Source organism: Polypterus senegalus, chromosome 1, assembly GCF_016835505.1.
Source record: "Polypterus senegalus isolate Bchr_013 chromosome 1, ASM1683550v1, whole genome shotgun sequence".
NCBI lineage: Eukaryota > Metazoa > Chordata > Cladistia > Polypteriformes > Polypteridae > Polypterus > Polypterus senegalus.
In genome coordinates this window covers 215,904,455-215,928,092 of record NC_053154.1, presented here as the reverse complement: position 1 = coordinate 215,928,092, position 23,638 = coordinate 215,904,455, and the positions used below count along the sequence as shown (strand labels likewise).

Here is a 23,638-nt window from a genome sequence, read left to right as displayed (position 1 = left end):
TGGAATGAGGAAGTACAGGAAAGCCTGGAGAGGTTAGAGAAAAAAATTGGGTTAACCAAAGGGGAGACTAAAGTAGACAGGTGTGCAAAGAGATGCACTAAAAGGTCAAGCGAGGGGTGGCAAAGGCTAAGGAAAAGGTGCATGATGAGCCATTTGAGAAGCTAGACAAAGGAAGGAGAAAGGTACTTCTGTTAATTGGACAAACAGAGGGACTGAGTGGGCAAGGATGTGCTGCAAGTCAGAGTGATAAAGGATGCAAGTGGAAAGTTGCTGACAAGTAGGGTGAGTATACTGAAAAGCTGGAAGGAGTACTTTTCATGGATAAATGAGAATGGGTGGATGACGTAGAGAGAGTACATTATGAAGTAGTGGGGATCAGCAAGGCTGAAGTGATATATGTATGTGTGTATAAATATAAATATAATATGTGTGTGTGAGAAGTATTAGTACCAGCTTTCACGAATAAGGGAGATGTATAGATGTGCAGTAACCACACTGGTATAAAGTTGATCGGCCACAACATGAAGATATGGGAAAGAGTGATGGATGCTAGACTGATAGGGCAGGTAGTGTGATCTGTGAGCAGCAATATGATTTCATGTCTGCGAAAAGTACTGTAGATGTGATTTTACTTTAAGAGTGTTGATGAAGCACTTAAAGCAATTCCTTATGACCTTCTCTGTACTTTGTGTTTGTGGACTTGGAGAAAGTGTATGATGGGGTGCCATTGGAGGAGTTAGGGTACAGTATGAGGAAGCTGGGAATAGCAGAAATATGAGAGTGGTACATGATATGTAGGAGGACCATGTGACAGGGTGAGGTGTGTGGTTGGAATGACTATCTGGCTCAAGGATAGAGTGGAATTAAATCTAGGATCTGCTCTGATCACTTTTGTATTTACACTGGTGATGGATGGGTTGACAGATAAGGTCAGACGAGTGTACATGGGCTGCAATGTTTGTGGATGACATTGTGATATGCAGTGAGAGTAGACAGCAGGTTAAGGTGAATATGGAGAGGTTGAAGTTTACACTGGAGAGAAGGGGAATAAGAGTTGCTAGGAGTAAAACTGTGTGTGTGTGTGTGGCTGCAAGAAGCAGAGGTGGCGAAGGTAGATGAATTTAAATACTTGGGATAAACAGTCCAAACCAATGTGGAGTGTGATAGATAGGTGAAGAAGAGTGCAGGCAGGGTGGACTGGGTGGAGGAGAGCGATGATCTGTGATCGAGTATCTGCAAGAGTGAAAGGGAAGTTCTGTAAAATAGTTGAGACCAGCTATGTTTATTTTTTGGAGATTGTGGCACTGATGAAAAGACAGCAGGCAGAGCTGGGTGGCAGAGTTGAAGATGCTACGATATTCACTCCAAGTAATGCAGGCATTCAGGATTAGAAATGAATTTGTTAGAGGGATCACGCAGGTATGACCATTTGGTGGCCAAGTGAGAGAGGCTCGATTGAGATGGCTTAGGCATGTGCAGAGGAGAAATGATGTGTACATCAGGAAAAAATATTGTTTGGGACTGCCAGGCAAGGTGTAAAGAGGAGGTTTAAGAATGTGGTGTGGGAAGATATGAAAGCAGTTGGTGTGACATAAAATGATTTTAAAGGACGGGATAGATGGAGACAGATGATCTGCATGTAGCAACCCCTTATTAGGAGCAGCTTAAAGAAGAAGCTGAATTACCCAGCTGAGACAGTGTTAAAAAAATTACAAAAAATGGATTGTCTAGATTATAACCATTATTAGCACTGGAAAGCTTATTTGTATACTATACTATAATATATATGGCATGTGTGCTAATGGTCACATTACTGTCACAATGTTTAGAATGCTGTTTGTTTAGTAGATCATGCTGTAGTATTTCTCTGAACTGACCTGTGCTGCCTAAATTTTATTTATTTATTTTTTTTAAGATGCAAGAATGAGGCCTGTATGCCAGATTTAAAGTTTGTGGCTTGAAAAATTTAAGCTGTCAAACTTACAAATCAGTAAATCAAAAAGTCATGTCTGTTGCATTCTCACTTAATGTTTAAAAACTGCTATGGGTGAAAACTGTCAAATGAAGCATAATTTGGTTGAAACCGTTTTGCTTCTGAAGAGTTGCTCAAGCTAGTCAGCAAGTATATTATGTTGTCTCTCTATTATATTAAAAAAATCTTGGGATGAGATGTGACTTTTTGAAGAGACTTTTTGGAATGAAGTCCCACGAGATGAAAATTTTTGACATGAGATTCTTTCAAGTCACGCCATACTTAACAACCTTTGGAAGCACTTCCTGCGAGACGGTGACTTTTGCCATTTGGATTCTTTCAAGTCACGCCCTACTTACAACCATTTTCTAATAAGACCACAGTCATCTAACTTCTCATTTGTGTGAAAGTTTTTGGCAGACACACTTCCTGTGCTCTCCGCTCTTATAAATTATATCGACAATAATTTTATACGTTCTAGATGACCTGTCAACAACTTGGCAACGAATGAGCAGCTAGTCAAAAAGAGACCCAAAACCGTTGGAGAGAAAATAATGCAAACAAGAACAATAATAATCTATGTGCAAATTCTGAAAATAAGGAAAGTAATAATCGGGGGGGGGAAAAATCTGAAAAAAAAAATATCAAGAGTAAAAGACAAAGTAGAACTTTAAGACGTTCAGAAACGTTGGCGGAATACATATACAGAGCAGGTTACAGAATATGAAAGCAGTGGAAATCGGGTTAAGTTGGAGCAAAAATTGGAAAGTATCAAAAAAATTTAAATAAATAAATAAATTGCATTAGCACAAACAAATGGAAATTACTCCGTGAAATAACGGAACAGCAAAAAGAGAATATATGGACAATAGGTAAAAGATCAGAAGTATGTAGATGCTGTAAGACTTTAAAGTTTAAGACTTGTAGATCGTCTGATCATGTTGCCATCAGGGAAAAGTAGTGTTTCTTCCCAATGAAGAGGCATATCTGCAAGAATTAAAAGATTTGTTGTTTGGTGAAAGTGAAATCCACAAACGCTACAGGCAAAATATCCAAATCTAAAATAATCTGTTTGTGTTCGTATCATTCAATGTTCAAAACGTAGATTTACACACTAATGGACCATATGTTCTAAGAATCTGTGGTCCTGCAACAATTAAAGCTACGACTAGTTTAATTTCAAAGAAACCACAATTCAGTCAGGTGTATATTTATGATCACGGAGAAGCAATGCAACATAGAATCGAAAGAGTTAAATGATTGGACGTATTAGAAATTATACAGCCAATAATGGATACAAATCCATACGTCAAAATATTGCACTTTACACAGAACTTATTTGCAAAACCCAGACAAAGCAATTTTCTTGGTTTTCTATATCAATCCGAAAGATCACGGTCGCATTTATAATAAAACCTGTGACAAATTGTCAGCAATAATAGTTTCAAAAGATTGAGATATCAAAGACAGAGTTAATATTCGTGTATATCCAAAAGCAAAGCACGATTCAAAAGGAGATCTTTATGCCATTCGTATTAAAACGTTTAGTTTCTTATGAGAATAGCTTTTGCTATGACAATTAACAAGTCACAGGGACAAACATTCGAAAAAGTTGGTCTCTTTATTAGAGAGAGAAACGATACGATACTCGCGGGCTGTTATACTTGTAAGTTGTCATGATTTAAGTCCAAACATGGAATCAAAATTCAATGCGATCTTGAAGAAAAGTTAATTCCAAATATTGTTTTTACTGAGGCTTTAAAGTAAAAGGTGAAAATAATGCAAATCTAACAGTTGCCATGAAAATAACAATCTGTTTAAATTGTATATCCAGTTAACCAAACCTGGGGGTTTGCGAGCAGGGGGCAGGGCCCCCTAGTAATAAAAAATTGAAAAAATTCTAAGGTTCCTTACACTGGGGAAGAAGAGAGAAGGGGATGGAGGGAACCTTTTTTAGGTAGGGGCATTGTGGGTGGGAGAGTGAATTTTGAGATTTGGTGTTTCATAAGGAGGAAAAATTTGTAGCCTACATTAGGAATCAGTTCAAAGTAAAATTAGATTATTTAAATCGCTTACAATGTGGCATTTACTTGGACTGTAGAAAGAATAGTCCTTGTGCATGAAGTAAAAATGTAAGGAACAATGAAAGACCTTGCATGAACCTCTCCAAGCTAGCCCAGCAATTTCAGTTAAGGTATTTAGGTTAGATTACACAAATTACACTAAAGTTAAGTGTTTTCTCTAATGTTGGTTCAATCTTTTATTTAAAAAATATTTTTAAAAAAAAAAAAGGAACCAGAGCACTGGGTGACAGCATCAGCACGAGTACAAAATGGTCTTGATGGGAGCATGTGCTCACCCTGGAAATGAGGGCAGAGATCTGTGACACTCTGTCATGAGGCTTGGTAGGTAACAACAAGGTGAGCTTTCGTTGGGGCATAGTCTCAAAGAAATGTTGGATTTAGTACTTCCTGTTAAGAGAACAAAACAACTAGGAAATCCAGCCAGTGAAAGGCAACTATAAGTTAATAGCTACAAGCAAAAGGGACATGCGTTCAGTGTCCTATGTTTGAAGATTAACCAGCTATTCACACAGTTCCATAGCAAAAACACAAATGTAAAATTTACTAATGTGGCAGTACATTCTGTTTGAAATGCAGTATCACATAAAATGTAAATGTCCCAATTGCAAATAAACTTTTATTAATGAATGGTGGTGTTTCATGTGGAAAGTGCCTCTACTGTACATTGTGTAACATGTGTGCTTGTCTCATAGCAGTTTAATTGTTTGTGGTAGATTAGGATGGCCTGATCTAGTTTTCTCTAGAAAAATCCATCTCTGTACTCTGCTTTCTACTTTGAGCTCCATTTGGCATGGAATTTTAGAGTGGTGGCATAATAAAGGAAGATAGTAAAATAGCAGTGAAGGTAGTGTACTGCTCACTAAAGTTTTTCATTGTTATGGTTAAATAACATTATGACCTTTTAAAAGTTTATTTATATTAACAAGGTCATGTACATTATATCTACTACTGCTAAAACTGGAAACCTAATTGAAAAGAGATTCTGTCAACTGCAACTTTTTTTTTCTTTGTACTGTGTCCCTTTAACTTCTAGGGGAATTTTGATATTTCAAAATTCTGCCAGTTTAAAGAGAAAATTTAAAAGGAACTTTGGATCAGAGAATAGCATAAGAATTCTAAAAGGTTAAAGTAGTTGTGGCTTTTACCTTTTATTGGGTCATTCAGTCCTTTTGCAAATTGGCTTATCCAAATACAGAGTTATACAAAGCTGCATGGCATTTGATGTAAGGCAGGAACCAACACTTTGATTCAATACCAGCCTGTCAGGTTACACTTGTATGAACATTTGTACTTGCTCTGTGCACCCTGTTTTAGTGGTTAACTCTCCTTCTAGGTGGACTCTCTCTTTTTTTTTCTCTCTCTTGCTGTCTATCTGTCAGTCTTTAACACTTTGTCTGGTGTTTTTTAATCCTGTCCCCAGCTACAGCTTCCCCTTTGCTTGGGAAAGAGCAGTGTACAAAGGGCTCCACTTACTGGTGTCAGAATGTAAAGACCGCTTCCCAGTGTGGTGCAGTAAGCCACTGTCAGGAGAATGTCTGGAACCAACCTACTGCGGTGAGTAACTGAAGAGTTCTACTTCCTGTGGTTTGTTTATTTATTTATTTTTTATTTATTATAGATTTGTTGTGTATTGACACTTCTTACATCTGAAGTTTATATATAGAAACTGAAAGCCTAGACTGACTTTGTTTTGTCATTCAGCGTGCCCTTTCCATTCTAAAGTGATGTTTCTCCCCTACGTCCCTAATACTGACAAGCTATTTCCTAAATGTAGTACTTAACAAAGCTCTAAATATTGTATTCTGAAACTCGCATCAACTAGGTAGTTCAACTCGCTTCTTAATATGGGCTTTTGCCTCTTTGCATTTTAATTCATAATGCTTTAGTTGATGCCATTTAATATTTTAAAATTAGCCCTTTGAGCTTCTTTCTAATATACTGTAGAGACTAGACCTTTTATATATCCAGGTATATGCCAATTCCCAGGTATTTGTATAAGAATCTTTCTCACAAAAATATTCTTTGCTTTTAGAAAAGTGTGCCTTGTGACCTTTGCAAAGAAGTTCTGACAGTTATTGGCAATCTGCTGAAGAACAATTCTACTGAGGTATGAATGTTTGTCTTTAGCATGCACTTGCTTTAAAGGATCTTCTGCACATCAAAGTAAGGGAGTGATAATTAGAAAAATAAAATTTCTATTCCAGTCCTTCAACTTGTTTTTGAGTCAAGTTTCAGAGTTTATTAAAAAAGTTATAAGTGCAGCAAGTCGGAGTCAAAAGTTCCAAATGTTTTTTATATGATTTGGTTATAGTGGTACTTTTGTTTATAGCCAGAAATAATGGACTACCTTGAAAAAGCTTGTCAGCTGATTCCAGATAAGACTTTGTCATCGGACTGTAAGGAGATGGTGGACAATTACTTTCCAGTTGTTTTTGGCATTATCACTGGTGAACTGGTAAGACTAATGGCTTTATGCTTACTTATGTAGTTATGACTTGAAATTATTTGTGCTCATTTGATCCTTCTTGGTTGTACTGCTGCTTTATTTATTTAATTTTCAATAGGACGATCCAAATGTAGCATGTGGTGCCCTTGGTTTGTGCCATTCTATGCAGAAAGAGATGGCTGAAGTACAAAAGATCCTTTCCAATGAGATCCCAGATGCTGACCTTTCTGAAATTGTGTCCCCATTCATTGCAAATGTCCCTCTTCTTCTCTACCCACAAGAACAACCTAAGGCGATTCCTGAAAAGGTAGTGTTTGCCATTAAATGTACCATAGCTGTAAATTCTGATGAAGTACAAGTCTGGCTTATTTACTACAGGTTTACAAATGTTAAGGATATATTGCTTCATCCAGGGGTTCCATTTGAAGCACAAGTGGGATTGGAAATCAAAGAAATGAGGAAATTATTGTAATTTGGGGTTGAAAGCTAAGTGTTGTGAGTTTTTTAATTCCAAGGGAGTGTGGCTAGAGTAGAAGCTAGACTGACTTTTACAGTTCAATTACTTTTAATACCTCCCTTCTCCAATTGTATTTTTTTTTTTAAACAAAAAAAATTATTCCTTTTTGGGTTTAATTTCTTATATAAATTTATAATTGGTACAGCGACATTATGTAGTTCTGAAGAAAACATTTCAACCTTGTTAATTTTTATTGAAGTTTTTACTTTGTCATTGAGTAAGTACAGGTTCTGTTGCCATTTTATGTATAGGCACCAGTGTTTGTTGTAGAGAGAGGGGGAGAGCCAAGTAGCTGTTTGTTGTAATGCAAAGTATACACAGTGTAATTAACCATCTTGGTTATTTCAGTTGTTGGTTGTATTAACTTTTTCATTCAAATGAAATGGCTGCTGTTTTTGTGTGTAGGGTAATGGAGATCTATGCCACGACTGTGTTGTGTTTATCACTGATGCACAAGAAGCTGCCAAGGCCAACTCCACTTTTATAAAAGATTATATTAACCGGCTTGAAAAAGAATGTGAACTGCTTGGACCTGGGCTCAGTGATATGGTAAGTAGCTCCATATTTTGATGTGTTGCTTTGCACAAAATCTGATTATGCTTTACTTTTTTACTGCTTGAAAACCCATGAATTTTGTATACCCCCTTCTGACTCCTTGTGTTTTCTGTTCAGTGTAAGGAATATGTTTCGCAGTATGGGCCACTGATTTTTCAGCAGCTGATGTCCATGGTAAGTATTGTACTGCTACTTTATTTCACCTTATTTTTGATTTCAAGTTCACAAGTGTGCAAGCTTTTTTGAAATTGCATGTATTACCTTTGAACAACTTCTTAACTACTAATGTGTTGTGTGGGTTGTTTTTTTTTTTCTCTCCCCCAAAACCCCCCTCTCCTTTTGTTGTGAAAGGCAGGGTGTTGTGATAGTAGTCAGTATTGCTGCAAAGATGTTTTACATTTCTTACAGTCAGTGCTTGATCTGTATTAGTATTCGTCACCATTCTATTTCCCATCATTTCTTGCTGCTTATACAGCCAGAATAACTTGAAGCCACCTTAGACAGAGGTTTTTTTTTATTTTTATTTTTTTATTTATTTATTTTTTTAATTATTATTATTATTATTATTATATAAAGTCCTGTTAACCATACACTACTTGTTTGCTAAAAAGTAGTGTTGCGGAAGATTCTTAATTGTCCAATTCTTAGCCTTCCTAGCATTACACTGTCAAAGTTCCATTATGGCAGAAGCCTTGCTGACATCAATGTGCAGACAAACTCTGCATCATTGGCTATGTGGGTCGCATCACTGGACATAAACTGAAATGCATTGTCAGTGACTTATCGTTGGCATGGTCTCTTGTAGAAAAAACCTGCCATTCTTGACAGAAGTGAGTAGCATTATAATAGTATGGGTAGTTTTTGTTTGGCAGTAGATAGTAAGAATAAAATATGGCAGGGAAGTTTGGACTTCATGGGCTTGAAATTTGAAAACTGGTGTGTGGTGTTTTGAAGTTTTTTCTTGTCTCAAATCCTCATTAGTTCATTTGTCCTGTACTGGAGAAGGCATTGAATGCTAACAATTGATTTTGAATGTAGACGAGTGTCTTTTTAAGAATGTTAGTAAAGGTGAGTTTGGTGCTATGTTACACTGTATAATATGATGGTGTGATTTGAAGGCTGCCTTTGTTAATTTTTATTTTTTTAATTGTGGGGTGTGTGGTGTTTTTGGTTTCATATAAACTATTGATCATACCATGCTCCTATATTGCGTTTTAACTTCAAGTGAATTTTTTTTATTTTAAACCTGCTCTTGATTTGAGTCTTCCTTTTTTCTTTTCAACCTTTTGTTCAAGTTAAAATGCCTCCCCCTCTGAAATGGTGGTTGTGCTAGTCCAGCATTTGTTGACTCAAAGTCTTTTTAAAGTTAATTTATGCTTTTATACAAGGAGAATTATTATTATTATTTTTTTTTTGTTAAGCTTACGAAACTTCTCTTTGGCAAAGTGAAGTGGGCTGTGTGTGTTTTTTTATTCCCCCCACCCCTGTTCATACTGACTGGTTTTATTTTGGGATTGGGTTGTGACCAACATGCTTAACTCTGAGTTGGAGCGTGGTTTGTTCTAAAAGGGAATCTTGATTCTGCCTTTATTTTCCCTTTCAGCCTGTTCTCTTGATTTATCTGTGTCCTATTTTTTTTTTTTTCTGTTTTCTTTCCTTTATGAACTTCAGGATCAGGTATGTTTTGAATTCTGTAACACTGTTTTGATGCTTCTCTACACAGTGTCAGACTTGAGAATAGTCTTAAGTCTTGCTGTTTGCTGGTAGAGCGTTACTCACTGTGCACCCTTCGACTGCCAGATACAAGCTTGCTTACTGTGAGTTACTTAGGCCTTGGATGATTTCAATTTGCTGTAACAGTACTCGGTAGATGCAATGTCTGAAGTATAACCATTGCTCTTAAACTTTTAAAACCGCATGCAAGGCAGTCTTGTATCTGGTCACTGGGTCTGGCTTGCATGTAGAGCACTGGCAGTGTTGCTGGGAGACACTTTGGCACAAGGGAGGAATGGAGCAAAGGGGCTAAACTTGGATGTTAGGGAAAGCACAGCAAAACTGTCACTTTAGCACAGATCATTCATTGACTACCTTGCATGATGAACTAATAGTCGAAGCAACTTCTCTAACAAAAGTGTAGCAGTGGTGTTCTTGTTGATTTAAAGGAATAGTGTGTGTGTGTGTGTGTGTGTGTGTGTGTGTGTGTGTGTGTGTGCCGAACACATTTGAGCAGTTCAGACACCTGGGCCTTTTCATCTCTCCTTGTATTGCATGTTATCCGGTGAGAGATGTGGTGTTGTGCGTTTTTTATATTCCAAAAAAAAAAAAAATCCCTGCAGAAGTGTTGGAGTGCATTGTACTCCTAATGTGATTCTAGTAGCTTGTATTTTCTTCCACCTCTCCTCTGGTTTTAACACTTTTTTTGCATTTTCTTGATTTCAGACTCCTGAACAAATCTGTACCCAAGCAGGGTTTTGCTCTCCTGAAAATGGTGTTCCCATGGAAACCCTTGTTGCTGCGAAGATGCTTCCAGCTCTTGAAGTTGTGAAACCCACAAAAATTGAAAAACCTGCTCCAGTAAGCAATCGTGACTGTATATGAAATACACAACCTTGTCAAATACACTACTAGTCAAACATCCATTTGAAAGCAGGTGGGCGTTTTCAGTCATATTTCAAGTCCATTCTGCCTTAATGTTTAGTACAAGTGCAACAGGTTAGTCTTTTTGTAAATTCAAGAATTAGGTTAAGCATGGAGATGGCTCAAAAATGTCTTCTCCTCAGCTTTGAGAAAATGAGCAAGTGTTTTAAATTGTGTAACAGATGGCTAACCCAATATGAATTTTGAGTCTGTCTTGACTATCCTTTGACAGAAGCTGGTAAAAGTGCGGAATTCTCCACAGTGTGTCATGTGCGAGTTTGTCATGAAGGAGATTGAAAGCCTTATTCAGAAGGAAGCTTCTGAGGTATGTGAGGGGTTTTATTTATTTATTTATTTTTTTCTTCTCTGTGTGTGGGTTGTGTGGTGGGGTTGTGTGTTGTGTGTGTTTTTTTTTTCTTCCTCCTCCCCCTAAAACTGTACAGATTTTGTTTCAAATGTGCCAATACTGTATAGTTTGCTTTCCTAATTGTATTTTAAGACAGTTAACGTTGAGCAGGGCAGTCAGCCGAGTAAATGACTCTTAAAGGAGCAACGTCTTCAAATTACCCACTTGTGTGTTTCTTAGTAAATTATCTAGAGGACCTAGAACATTAAAAAAAAAAAAATTAATAAAATTCTTTCCAATACAAATTTATGCTTCCTTCAGTAAAAATATAACGTAACTGGTTTGTAATTTCTGGATGGATACAAAAAGCTGGGAAATAACAGCTTGCTTAAGGTAGGGGTCCAATTAAGAAAAGTGGGTTAGAACAAGAACCTTCAGCTTCAGAAGGCCCTCAGGACTGAGGCTGAGAATCGTTGGCTTACCCAACCCTGCAGAGTAAAGTGTGAATGTATCTACTTACCATTCTAGGCAGGATTGTTTTCTTTCTTGCATTGTAAATTTCTCTGTGCACAACCTGTGGACTGGATTAAGTGGGTTTGCAATTGGTATGTAGAAGTTTATTTATTTTTAAGTCTAAATATTGTATTCTAGAAATGTTTTCTAGTAAGCAAATTGGATGTAATCTTGTTTTATTGGCAGTCTTTTAATAAGTTTCCACTTCACTTTTGAAGTGAATTTCTTTAGGCTTTGCATTATCATCTTTCAAATATGAAATTTTAAGATTCCCTTTTGAGGTTTTTTTATTAGTGTATGTCTTGTTTGGTACTTGTTTGTATGTGACATTTGACTATACAATCTGAAGAGTGTTTAATATCCATAATTTGAATTTTTCAAGAATTGTTGATCATGGAGTAGAATATGATGAAATAATTGTTCGGCACAAGGCATGGTCTTTATGGTTTACATTGCACACCCCAGAAACTAAGATTTGAGCTTAAAACTTGAACCTAGTTCTAAAAAGGATACTTCTCCCTTGCCACAAATAAATATAAATATATATATATATACACACACACCAGTTGGTATCACTGTGTATTTTGAAGTAATTGATGCCCAGTTGTCAGTGGAGGCTCTAAGGTTGAATTCTGTTGTATCAACCAGGATTGATTAAGGAAGCCAAAGCTTTACAGCAGTCCAGGGTCAACACTAGGTCAGTCTGTCTAAATGCAGTTCTTGGGATGGCCCTTTTATTAGATCAAATAGTTTTAGGCTTTCCAAATCTGTATTATTGTTGGCAATAAACTATTTTGTCTCCGGGGGCTTTAAGCATCTGCGTATGGCTTAGTTTTATTTTTAAAATTGTGTATTTAAGCACTAGTAGCACAGTTTCTGCTTGTTGTTTTAACTAGTAGACATTTTTGTTTTTTGAGTAGCTATGCAAAATTGTCTAGAAATGAGCATAACCTTCTGTAGGTTAAAGATCTACCAAATTGTTAAATTGTCAATGTACAGATGGAAATTGAATTTTTCAAAATACTGAAAATGTCTAATTTTTAAATGTTCATGCAGCATTTTACACATTTTTAATTAAGGAAAATCATGGGCATTTTGGTAGATGTTCAGAGTTTAGTTTTTGGTATTTAGCTATTCTGAGGCATTCTTTAAAAGGAGAGTACATATTTGATTGTATCATTGTGTATGAAAGAATTGTCTGGAATTTGGAAGGATGTGGTGCAGTCAATGCCGTTTTAGGATTTTTCAGCATTGTCTCTCTAAAGAGCGATGTGCTTCTCCCACTGGTGTTCGAAACTCTAGGTGCCCTCTATGGATAAATGAAAATTCTTTTGAGTCACGCCACCTCATTAGTGACCGTATCACCAGTGTCAAAATGAAGACCATCTCTGGAAATGAGTTGGAAGGCACCAGATCTGGCCGATAAGGAGAATGCAATTTAAATTTGCATTCTTTTAAGGTTTCCACTTTCCTGTGCCTTTTTGTGTGGTGGAGCAATGTTGTGGAGAAAGACAACTCTGAAGGGCAACTTCAGAGGAAGCAGTTGCTGATTTATAAGTTTTTGTAGGTATTACAAACAAGGTCTGGTCTGGTTGAGAAATTTGTCACATACAGGTTACTCCTTCATATGGAGATTCTCATCTGAGCAGACACCTCTGGTAAACAGCAAGATACTGAAGCTGGTAAACTGAGCCTCCGTAATATGAAAAATAAAACTGGCTTTGTATGTAGAGTTGAGCTAAGTTATGTCTTAAATTCAGATATCACTGAGTAGTACCACACTTCTTAATATTAAAGTGCACACAAGAAACGAGTTTAGGCTATAAAATTTTCTGCTGGGCCTCACTGTATAATTAGCAGGTCTAATTAACTCTTTTGTGTGTGTGTGTGTGTATCGGAGAAGCTGATTGGTTTTCTGTTACGGAATTGAATTTACAGCCGTACCCATTTACTGTGGTAATTGTATTGCATTGTTGGACATGCAAGTAAGAATTTGACTGTATTCTGTACACGTGACGGTTCTGCTGCACCAGAAGTGGTTGTTTAAAACTGTAACATTCAAGAAATGTGTTAACATTTTTAATGTGTTGTGGTACTTTACTCTACAAAGCACACTTTACTAGTAATACACTGTAGACCCCTGCCAGGTTGGATGATCTTTTGTATACCAAGAACATTGAAAATGAAATAGAACATTCAGTTTTAAAATTTGAAACTATGCCAAAATGGAAATCCATTAATGGTGTGTGTTGTACATGATCTTTATTTTTGGGGAGATGCTGGTGAGGCCATCAGGGGATACTTGCATGGTAGATTGTGTGTGAATGTCAATGCTACAGGACAGCGTGCTGTTATGTTTTTTTTATTTATATATAAAATCCGCGTGTGTATGTAGCTGTCTCTGAATAAAGTGGGATATTTCCTGATGTCCTGGTCAAAAATGCCTATGTATGTCTTGGTGTTTTTGTCCCTCTATTTCTGGTGAGTGTACTGCTGCAGGAATGGCTGCAGCCACACCAACAGAAATCTGTAGCATCATCCTGGTTGAAACAAGTGTCTCTCCACTGTCCTTTTTCATGTGCATTTGAGCAGGTTGGCAAAAAGCTATATAAATGAGGGGTGTGAAGGTGTTTTAACCCCCAATCTCATATTTTAATGTTTTGAACTTTTATATACAATTTTAAAGCTTGTTTCTCTTTTTGGAGAAGTGCTTCCCAACCCCCCAATGTTTCTAAAATGCACATTTTTTTCAAACTGCATTCCAGGAGTCTCTAATCCAGGCTATGGAGAAGGTGTGCTCTATTTTGCCTTCCACATTGACTGCTCAATGTCAAGACTTCATTGAGGCTTATGGAAAAGCAATCCTTGAAATACTTCTGCAGGAAGTTGATCCCAAATCTGTGTGCACTCTGTTAGGATTGTGTAAACAAGCCAACCGCCTCTACATCCGTGAGTACTTCTACACTGTACTTTTTAAGTAGCATGTTCCCTCTTTTGGGATGCTAATATTTATCGGCTGTTACAAACTACTGTAGTATGTCAACTCTACCTGTTTATCTACTTTTTAAAATTGTTTTACATTAACAGCGGTGATGAACCAAGAAAGTTTCAAAGCTGGTGACTATTGTCAAATGTGCAAGATGGCAATTTCCTATGTTGATAAGCTCCTGGAACAGAATTCTACTGAGGCCGAAATAGAAGCAGCTGTGGAGAAGATGTGCAGCTTCCTTCCTGATGCAGCGAGGCAGCAGGTGAGCTGTGCAGTTGTAAGACATCAGTAGATGTTACTATGGTAGTGTTCATGAATAATTCTGTTCTGTTATAAGGTTATAATTAAAGTCATTTAATTTATAATATGCTTGGTCAAGTAATTACATTTGCATTAAATATGCGTACATGCCAATAGCAAGGTAGCAATGAGTAACTTCCATACACTTACTACACCTTGACACTAATTTTGAACAAACAAAACTTGCCAAACAAACTTTAGTTCTTGCTACTTGCAAGTTGAATTATACTAAACCTCCCTTTAATAGTTCTTGAGGTGCTTTTTTTTTTTTTTTCTTTTCTCTCTTCCCTCATGAAACTTAAATGTTGTGCGTGCAGCAATGAAAACCCTCTTGTGGATACATCTTTGGCTGGTCTGGTGGAAGCCAAATATTGTGCCTGCAAGGATGGAGTGCCAATAGTTTAGAGTGATGTCACTTTGAGTGTTTGAGTGAGTCTACGGTATTAGCTCCAGCTATGGATTCCTAAAATCAACTCTTGTATGACAGTTTTAAATTACCTCTTGATAGTATTTGGCGTTGCCTTAGCCATTTTTTTTTTTTTTCCTTATGTTTTGAAAGCCATTTAAAAACTTTCTGCATTTTTGTATTTTCATTGGAAATGGTGAAGGTGGGAGTAGTAATTTGTCATGTCTGAGAGTGTCATGTGACTAGTTCTGTCTGGCAAGCTGGCTGCCCTTGCTATTTAATATAAGAGTTGTCACCCTATGCTGAAGATGGCTGCAAAACTTATAAATTGTACCAAAGAGGAACAGTGTTCTGTCATACGCTTTTTATGAGCAGAAAGTGTGCCGGGAGCTCAAATTCATTTCTGCATGTATACTCATTATGGAGATAAAGTTCTGTCTTGTGCAGTCATCTGAGTGGATTGAAGTGTTCAAAAATGGTGACGGATGCAGAGTGCTCCGGACGAACAGCCACAACCACGAGGAATGAAGAAAGAACCCTGATGTGAAAGCAGCAATGCATCAGTGGCTATACTCTCAACCAAAAACATTTTTGCTGATGGCATTAAAAAGTTGGTATGATACTGGGAAAATTGCATAACAAAGGAAGAGTGACTATGTAGAAAAGTGATGTCGTCATTTGTCCTTGAAATTTAAGTGTTTTTTATATATAAAGTGGAAACTCTTTGAAAGTCCCTCATACAACCGCTCTCCAGAGTGGTTTTGTTAGACGGTTTCATTATCTATTAAAGTCACTTCTGAGCTTTCTACTATACAATTGTGTAGTTTCTTGATAATTGTATATTGAGGTATCTTGCCTCAACGTTTCTGCTTAATGACCCACTCGTGAATCATCAAAGCAGATATTTCCAAAACTGTCTTCCACCCCCAAAAAAAAGTCAATGTCTGGTGGAACGGAGTAGATCAGTTTTACTGAGACCTTCACCCTTTTTATTTTCAGATATTGTCTTAAATGGCAAGTCAATTTAAAATTTTAAGGCAAAAGATCATTGGTAGCAAATACTGCTCACTACTTGAGAAAAGGGTTCAAATGGGAATGCACAGTAGCACTCTAGGACCCGAGTTGAAGACCCTTGTTCCAATAGGCATTGAGCATATTTCCATATTGTATGTACTGAAGTGCATTAAAAAAATTGTGCAAACCTACTTTGTGAAAGCAACTTTTTAAAATCTCTTCTTTCGCTGCTGGAGCTTAGAGGGGTCCTCCTGCTGATGAGCAGAATGAAGCAAACCATTTTGAATAGAACTGTCTTTTCCCTTCAATCACCACAAGTATGTGTCAGAGTAGAAGATCTCAAGAGGCGTCTTCCTGGATGGTACTGTATATAGCAAATACAGAATTCCATGGTGCTATATTATGGCTAGGATATACAATTGTTGATATACAGTGCATCACGAAAGTATTCACAGTGCATCACTTTTTCCACATTTTATGTTACAGCCTTCTTCCAAAATGGATTAAATTCATTTTGTTTCCTCATAATTCTACACACAATACCCCATAATGACAACGTGAAAAAAGTTTCTTGAGATTTTTGCAAATTTATTAAAAATTAAAAAAAAAAAAAAAACTGAAATCACATGTACATAAGTATTCACAGCCTTTGCTCAATACTTTGTCGATGCACCTTTGGCAGCAATTGCAGCCTCAAGTCTTTTTGAATATGATGCCACAAGTTTAGCACACCTATCCTTGGCCAGTTTCGCCCATTCCTCTTTGCAGCACCTCTCAAGCTCCATCAGTTTGGATGGGAAGCGTCGGTGCACAGCCATTTTAAGATCTCTCCAGAGATGTTCAATCGGGTTCAAGTCTGGCCTCTTTCTGGGCCACTCCAGCACATTCACAGAGTTGTCCTGAAGCCACTCCTTTGATATCTTGGCTGTGTGCTTAGGGTCGTTGTCCTGTTGAAAGATGAACAGTCACCCCAGTTTGAGGTCTAGAGCGCTCTGGAGCAGGTTTTCATCCAGGATGTCTCTATACATTGCTACAGTCATCTTTCCCTTTATCCTGACTAGTCTCCCAGTTCCTGCCACTGAAAAACATCCCCACAGCATGATGCTGCCACCACCATGCTTCACTGTAGGGATGGTATTGGCCTGGTGATGAGTGGTGCCTGGTTTCCTCCAAACGTGACTCCTGGCATTCACACCAAAGAGTTCAATCTTTCTCTCATCAGACCAGAGAATTATGTTTCTCATGGTCCAAGAGTCCTTCAGGTGCCTCTTGGCAAACTCCCAGGTGGGGTGCCATGTGCCTTTTTACTAAGGAGTGGCTTCCATCTGGCCACTCTACCATACAGGCCTGATTGGTGGATTGCTGCAGAGATGGTTGTCCTTCTGGAAGGTTCTCCTCTCTCCACAGAGGAGCTCTGACAGAGTGACCATCGGGTTCTTAGTCACTTCCCTGACCAAGGCCCTTCTCCCCCGATCGCTTAGTTTAGATGGCCGGCCAGCTCTAGGAAGAGTACTGGTGGTTTCAAGCTGCTTCCACTTACGGATGATGGAGGCCACTGTGCTAATTATGACCTTCAAAGCAGCAGAAATTTTTTCTGTAACCTTCCCCAGATTTGTGCCTTGACAATCCTGTCTCGGAGGTCTACAGACAGTTGCTTTTGACTTCATGCTTGGTTTGTGCTCTGACATGAACTGTCAACTGTGGGACCTTCTATAGACAAGTGTGTGCCTTTCCAAATCCTGTCCAATCAACTAAATTTACCACAGATGGACTCCAATTAAGCTGCAGAAACATCTCCAGGATGATCAGGGAAAACAGGATGCACCTGAGCTCAATTTTGAGGTTCATGGCAAAGGCTGTGAATACTTGCGTACATGTGCTTTCTCAATTTTAATTTTTTAATAAATTTGCAAAAATCTCAAACTTTTTTCACGTTGTCATTATGGAGTGTTGTGTGTAGAATTCTGAGGAAAAAAATTAATCCATTTTGGAATAAAGCTGGAACATAAAATGTGGAAAAAGTGATGCGCTGTGAATACTTCCAGGTGCACCGTATGAAAATATTGTTCACTGTGTAGAATTTTTTTTTTTTTCTCTCTCAGTACCCACCAAAAATTTGCGGAGGTTACGTTCCTAGAGCACCTGCAATTTGGATGTGGCTAAAAAATGCCTTTTAAATGCCTATTTTTATAGTTTAAACCCTAAATACAATATGCCCCCAAAGCACTTTACATTCTGTTTTAGGAAATGTATTAAGCCGAGTTTGCAATGAAATTAAAGGTAAACCTGTCTACTGTACAGTATTGCACTGCTATGTCTCCCACGGTGTTGAAATGTAAAATACTGATGTTTCTGCTATACGTACTGTAATTCATGAAAGCGTGTTTTCTTTAAGTAGAGTAAATACATAATTGCATTTAAGTAAAATGTATGGGTACTCGCCAATGATGAATGATATTAATGATGAAGTTGCTGTGCAGTACGATTCAGACGATTTAAAACTCCTTGGGTGGCGCCTCTTCAGGAAGAGTCGTATCTTTTGTTGGCTGGTCTTCAGGTGGGGTTTCATGCTGGCTTTTCTTTATAGGTTTCAGGAACATTGTGATGGGAAGTTGCTACATTGTCCCGTGTCGCGAACTGCTGGTACAATTTCCGTGCTTTCTCACGGGTGATGTTACCATCCAAGGGGATGTTCTTCATCCTGCAGTCGGTGATCCACAATGCCAGGGCAGATTCCATCCTGACTATTTTTATTCCTTACGGTCGTTACCTTTTTGGAACTATCACAGAAACTTACAGATACGGTACTCTAGATCGCTGTTTCGTTCTTTATGTAACGTACGGTGTTTTCATTGATGTCATAGTGACACGCTAAGAATAACAAAATGGAAAACACGAGGACACTTGGCTGGAGACAGGGCAGCAGTCAATCGGCAGGATTGGCAACTTTCACCATTCCAAACCATGTTTCCCTTGGCGGTTACTTCCTGTGCTGTCAACAGCACAATATTGTCACAAAACAGCCATAAATTGCTGAGAATATCTGTGCTTTCCGCTAACAATTAATAGGTTCTAAGGAAAAATCCGTAAATGACCGAGTCCTCGAACCCTAAACCGCAACTTTGCGGGGCTCTACTGTAATGCATAATTTTGTTTCTTCAAGCATATCCAACAATTAAAAAAATGAAGGGTGCTTTGTTTAAAGACAACCTAAACCTAGCCTATTTTTTGTATACAGTAATCCCTCGATCGTGGGGGTTGCGTTTCAGAACCCCCCGCGATCGATGAAAATCCACGAAGTAGCAACCGTATGTTTTGTATGGTTAGTTTTATATATTTTAAGCCCTAATAAACTCTCCCACACTGTTAACATTATTAGAGCCCTCTAGACATGAAATAACACCCTTTAGTCAAAAGTTTAAACTGTGCTCCATGACGAGACAAAGATGACAGTTCTTTCTCAAAATTAAAAGAATGCAAACATATTTTCTCTTCAAAGGAATGCGTGTCAGGAGCAGAGAATGTCGGAGAGAGCACGAGAGAAAAGCAAACAATCAAAAAATCAATATGGTGCTTTAAGTATGCCGAAGCACCGCGATAAAGCGGCATTTTTTTTTAGAGGAGTGTCCGTATCCCCTAGGCAAACAGCCCCTCTGCTCACACCCTCTCCGTCAGGCGCAGAGAATGTCAGAAAAAATGTGAGAGAGACAGAAAAGGCAAACAATCAAGCACTGCACGGGAAGCATATCGTATATCATTGAGGAGTTTCATTTATTATGTAATACGTGCTCTGATTAGGTAGCTTCTCGGCCATCTGCCAATAGCGTCCCTTGTATGAAATCAACTGGGCAAACTAACTGAGGAAGCATGTAGGATAAATTAAAAGACCCATTGTCCGCAGAAAGCGGTGAACCAGTGAAAAATCCATGAGATATATATTTAGATATGCTTACATTTAAAATCCGCGATGGAGTGAAGCCGCGAAAGTCGAAGCGCGATATAGTGAGGGATCACTAACTTTTTGCACAGTCAGGTGATGGTGGGGTGTGGGTTTTTTTTTTTAAACATTTATTTTTGTAACTTTTTCTTTTAGAAGTGCAGTATTTTGTTAGATAAATCAGGTTGATTTAAATCTATCATTATATCCAAAAGAGCCACTGAAATAAATGCGGTATCCATACAGGTAGCTTGGGCATTGTTGTGTAATGACATCATTTTAAGAGATTACAACCCTTTTGTAGGGCATGTCAGATTTACCAGCTGCAGTTGTTGATTTCCTTGCCAGACCATGTCAACTTGCATGGCCTAAAACTGATGCCTCTTCGTGTTGATCAGCAAATTTTGCCAAAGCAGTGAATTTGCTGCATTCACCAATTAGTTGAATTTTTTACTGGTAATTTATCCGGTTTAGGAAACTTTTTCTCCAGTGCTCCATAATGTTAAGCGAGGCCAGTGCAACATCCCCCGGACCTGTAACAGCCAACATTGGATGGGACTGCCCCACTGGTATATAATGCTGATCATTTGCATTACAGATTCTATGGGACTTGGTGATAGAATAGATAAGTAATGCAGGTTCTCCAGGTTTTTGTGTTGTGTGGCCTTTTTTTTTATTTTTATTATTATTAAAACTTTCACTACTGCCTATGTCTGCTTTACCAACCAAGTATTGACCTGCACAGTCACTCTCACCCCTTTTTGTGATAGACGGTAAAAAGGGGTTTAAGATTACAGCAAGTTCAGCAGCAATCCTTGGCCTCCTTTTTTTTTTTTTTTTTTTTGCAAGGTTCAAATCCTGCATGTTCCTTGTTTCTTGTTGCTAAGTCATCTACAGTGCACTTCAGGATAAACATTTTGCTGTCAGTTTGCATAGACACAACCCTAACACCAGCAACTAAAGACCATCGAGCCTGTCTGATTTTCTTTTTGGAGTGAATCACTGGATATATTGCATTACATTAACTGGCTTTAGGAGAGTGTGCTGCCAACTCGTTAGAATTCTGGAAATGAAGACTATGATGGGGGAAATGGCTGAAAAAGTTGGCTTTGTTCTCTTTTATAGATCCCTTTTGAATATAGCAGTAGGTGCGGCTGTGAAATTCGCATTAAATCTGAGAAGCGGGTGCTGTTCAGAAGTTTTCAAGTATTCAGTTGTGTAGTATTTATGTGAGTGAATCTTACAGGCAGCATATTGGGTCCTGTCCTGAACCACTTTCTGCTAAGCCAAGGCAGTGTGGGTGTGCTTCTGCTGCTTTGAAAAATTTGGGGCGTGTGTGGTGGGCGTTTTTCCCCCATAGTTTTGCATTGTGGATTGCTGTTTAAGAGATTGGGGTAAATTCTGGGTCATCAGGAGTGTGAAACTGCTGCGACCTGCCAGTTGAGATTCCCTTAATGGGTAGTGGGGACTTTGTCAGATAAAAAAACAACATTTTTGAGACCTCCACATTAAAGATGAGTTTTCAGGGAAATGAGAGGACTTGGTATTTAAATCCAAGACTCATTTGTTTTGTGTTGTTTTTCTCTCTCTCTCTCTCTCTCTCTCCCCCAAACCGCCGCACAAAAATGTTAATACTGTAAATGTCTAAACTTGAATTTATAAATTATTCTCAAGGTTTAGAGGAACAGGATGAGATGTCAGTTAGAAGGGCATTTTCATTTCTTCTTTCTTCTGCTGCTGCAGTGTGACCAGATGGTGGAAGAATATGAACCAATGATTGTTCAGCTTCTCCTGCAAATGATGGATCCTGACTTTGTGTGCACAGTGAGTATTCTGTGTGTTTTTTGTTTTATCTACAACAGATATACAAAGGATTATGTTTAAAATATCCTACTGTGTTCAAGGTTGTGTACTGTCTGTGTGGGGTGGTGTGTTTTTGAGCATATTCTTAAAATTGTGTGTGTGTGTGTGTGTGTGTGTGTGTATGAGGAGTCTGAAACGTTTTTTCACTGCAGTTTTTTATATATCTTTTATCAATATATGCATTTTAGTTCCTGATTTCTGCATTCCGTTTTGAGCAGCACATCCAACTATGATGTCAAAGTTGCAGAAAGGTTTTGTCAAGGTTTTCTAGTAAATCTCTAGCTGTTGCACATAAGACATCCGAATTGGAACTCTATCTTTAGGACTCTTATTGTTATCTTTTTTTTTTTTTTTTTTTTTAAAGAAACTTGGGGCTTGTGTTTCTGCAAACAAGTATCCAATTCTGGGAGTAGAGGAGTGTACCTGGGGACCTGCTTTCTGGTGCAAAAATATGGATACTGCGTCCCGTTGCAATGTGAGTATATGTTGTCACTATACAGACTGGATAGAAAAATAATTTTAATCTGGGTTGTAGAATGTGAGTGGTTTTTTTAATATGCAAGAATTTTTTTTTCTTATGTTCTCTGACCTAAAAAATATTGGGGCTTCTCCCCTACTGAAAGCAAGTGTAGGAAGAGATTTAAATGTTCTTTCCAGCCTACTACAATGGTCTGATTTCTTATTTTAAGCACTACTGCACTACATTGTAAGAGCCCAGTGTTGTGTTAAAGAAGCAAACGAGTCACTTGGGTCTCTTGCTTTGTCTTACTGGGTGTTGAGTGGATTTTGAATTGATTTGCAAACCTCATTGAGCCTTTCCTCCAGTTTGATGCAGTTTCTGTCTTGATTTGGTGAAATTACTAATTGTGTAAAAAAAAATGTTTCTCCCCCTTGTCTCTTTGCAGGCTGTTGAACATTGCAAGCGCCATGTGTGGAACTAATCTCGTCATGCATTAGACACAATGATAGATCTGCTTTGTAATTTAATATTTTTTTTTTTTTTTTTTAAGAAATCAGATTTGTTTTAGTCTGTTGTGCCAGTGACTTAGGATGGGAAATCTGGAAACGGTGAAGTGGTATTTTTTTGTCTCATTTTCCCTCTGCTGCTGTTTTGGAGGAATTCTGTTAATTTAAATGACTTTCAGTGCAGAGCAGTGGGTGCAAGGATTTGTGTGTGGGTTTTTTTATTTTTTTTTATTTATTTTTTTTTTTTTAAATAAATCCTTTTATGATTTAGATAGCTAAAACATTTCTGAGCTAGCAAATATTATTGGTTTGCCAAAACAAGTGCAACTTGCATTTATTTGCTGCCTGTATGCATCTGTGGGGAATGAAAGGAAAGCTCTACAAAGAACTCCAATTCAGCGCCTGTACCTTTTTTTTTTTTTTTTTAAATGTCTCTTGCAATACTGACGTGTAGCATAAAATGGACTCCTCCACTCTTATCTTATCTGCCACAAGGACTAGTGCCACTTTACTGTAGGATATTAAATTTCTATATTTAAATTCTTTTACAGCAGCAGGGAAAATGTATTTAAAATTTTATAATTCTGTTTCATTTTGGGTAGATTACCTTGTGAAGATTTTTTTTTTTTCTTTTACTTTTTTTTTTTTTTTTTGAGTGTGGTGAAGAGGGGTATGAGGAAAATCACTTAAAGTATTGCTGGTTACGGGTTTTTGTAAAACACACAAAATTTGTTTTTGTTTCCTCCCTTAATCCTCTTTAAATGAATAGCCAGCCTTTAATTTTAGTTGAACTATAAAGCTGGTTGTTGCTCTTGCATCATAAGGATCCTGCAGGGTTGTTGCCTCATCATGTAATGAAGTGCAAAATGTTAATTAGCTTTTTATCAGGTTGGATGTTTTAATAATTTAGCTAACAGATTATTTGCATATTTTTGTGTACAAAATGACCTGCCATCACTATCTGCTATTCTAGTTCATGCTGGCAGTTTTTAACAATCTGAAATAATTCCCTTTGCTGGGAAAGTTGCTTTTGATTAACTGTTGACAAATTCTGAAACTGAAACTTAAATAAAACTTAAGTATAATAACAACA

The 23,638-nt window shown here is 37.7% G+C and overlaps 1 protein-coding gene across 2 annotated transcripts in view; it reads left to right on the top strand.

The window, feature by feature from the left end:
- The window catches only part of LOC120539101 (prosaposin), a 29,945-nt gene extending 6,307 nt beyond the window's left edge, over positions 1 to 23,638 (top strand). Inside the window, exons 2-15 of one of the 2 annotated variants that reach the window (XM_039768864.1) lie at positions 5,477 to 5,610; positions 6,089 to 6,163; positions 6,386 to 6,511; positions 6,621 to 6,809; positions 7,425 to 7,568; positions 7,692 to 7,748; positions 9,246 to 9,251; positions 10,014 to 10,148; positions 10,444 to 10,536; positions 13,836 to 14,019; positions 14,158 to 14,321; positions 21,460 to 21,540; positions 21,944 to 22,054; positions 22,485 to 23,638. In XM_039768864.1, coding sequence (XP_039624798.1) covers positions 5,477 to 5,610; positions 6,089 to 6,163; positions 6,386 to 6,511; positions 6,621 to 6,809; positions 7,425 to 7,568; positions 7,692 to 7,748; positions 9,246 to 9,251; positions 10,014 to 10,148; positions 10,444 to 10,536; positions 13,836 to 14,019; positions 14,158 to 14,321; positions 21,460 to 21,540; positions 21,944 to 22,054; positions 22,485 to 22,520 — 1,535 coding nt within the window. In that variant the 3' untranslated portion in view covers positions 22,521 to 23,638. The remainder of the gene's footprint in view (positions 1 to 5,476; positions 5,611 to 6,088; positions 6,164 to 6,385; positions 6,512 to 6,620; positions 6,810 to 7,424; positions 7,569 to 7,691; positions 7,749 to 9,245; positions 9,252 to 10,013; positions 10,149 to 10,443; positions 10,537 to 13,835; positions 14,020 to 14,157; positions 14,322 to 21,459; positions 21,541 to 21,943; positions 22,055 to 22,484) is intronic. The other variant, XM_039768870.1, reaches the window with a different exon arrangement.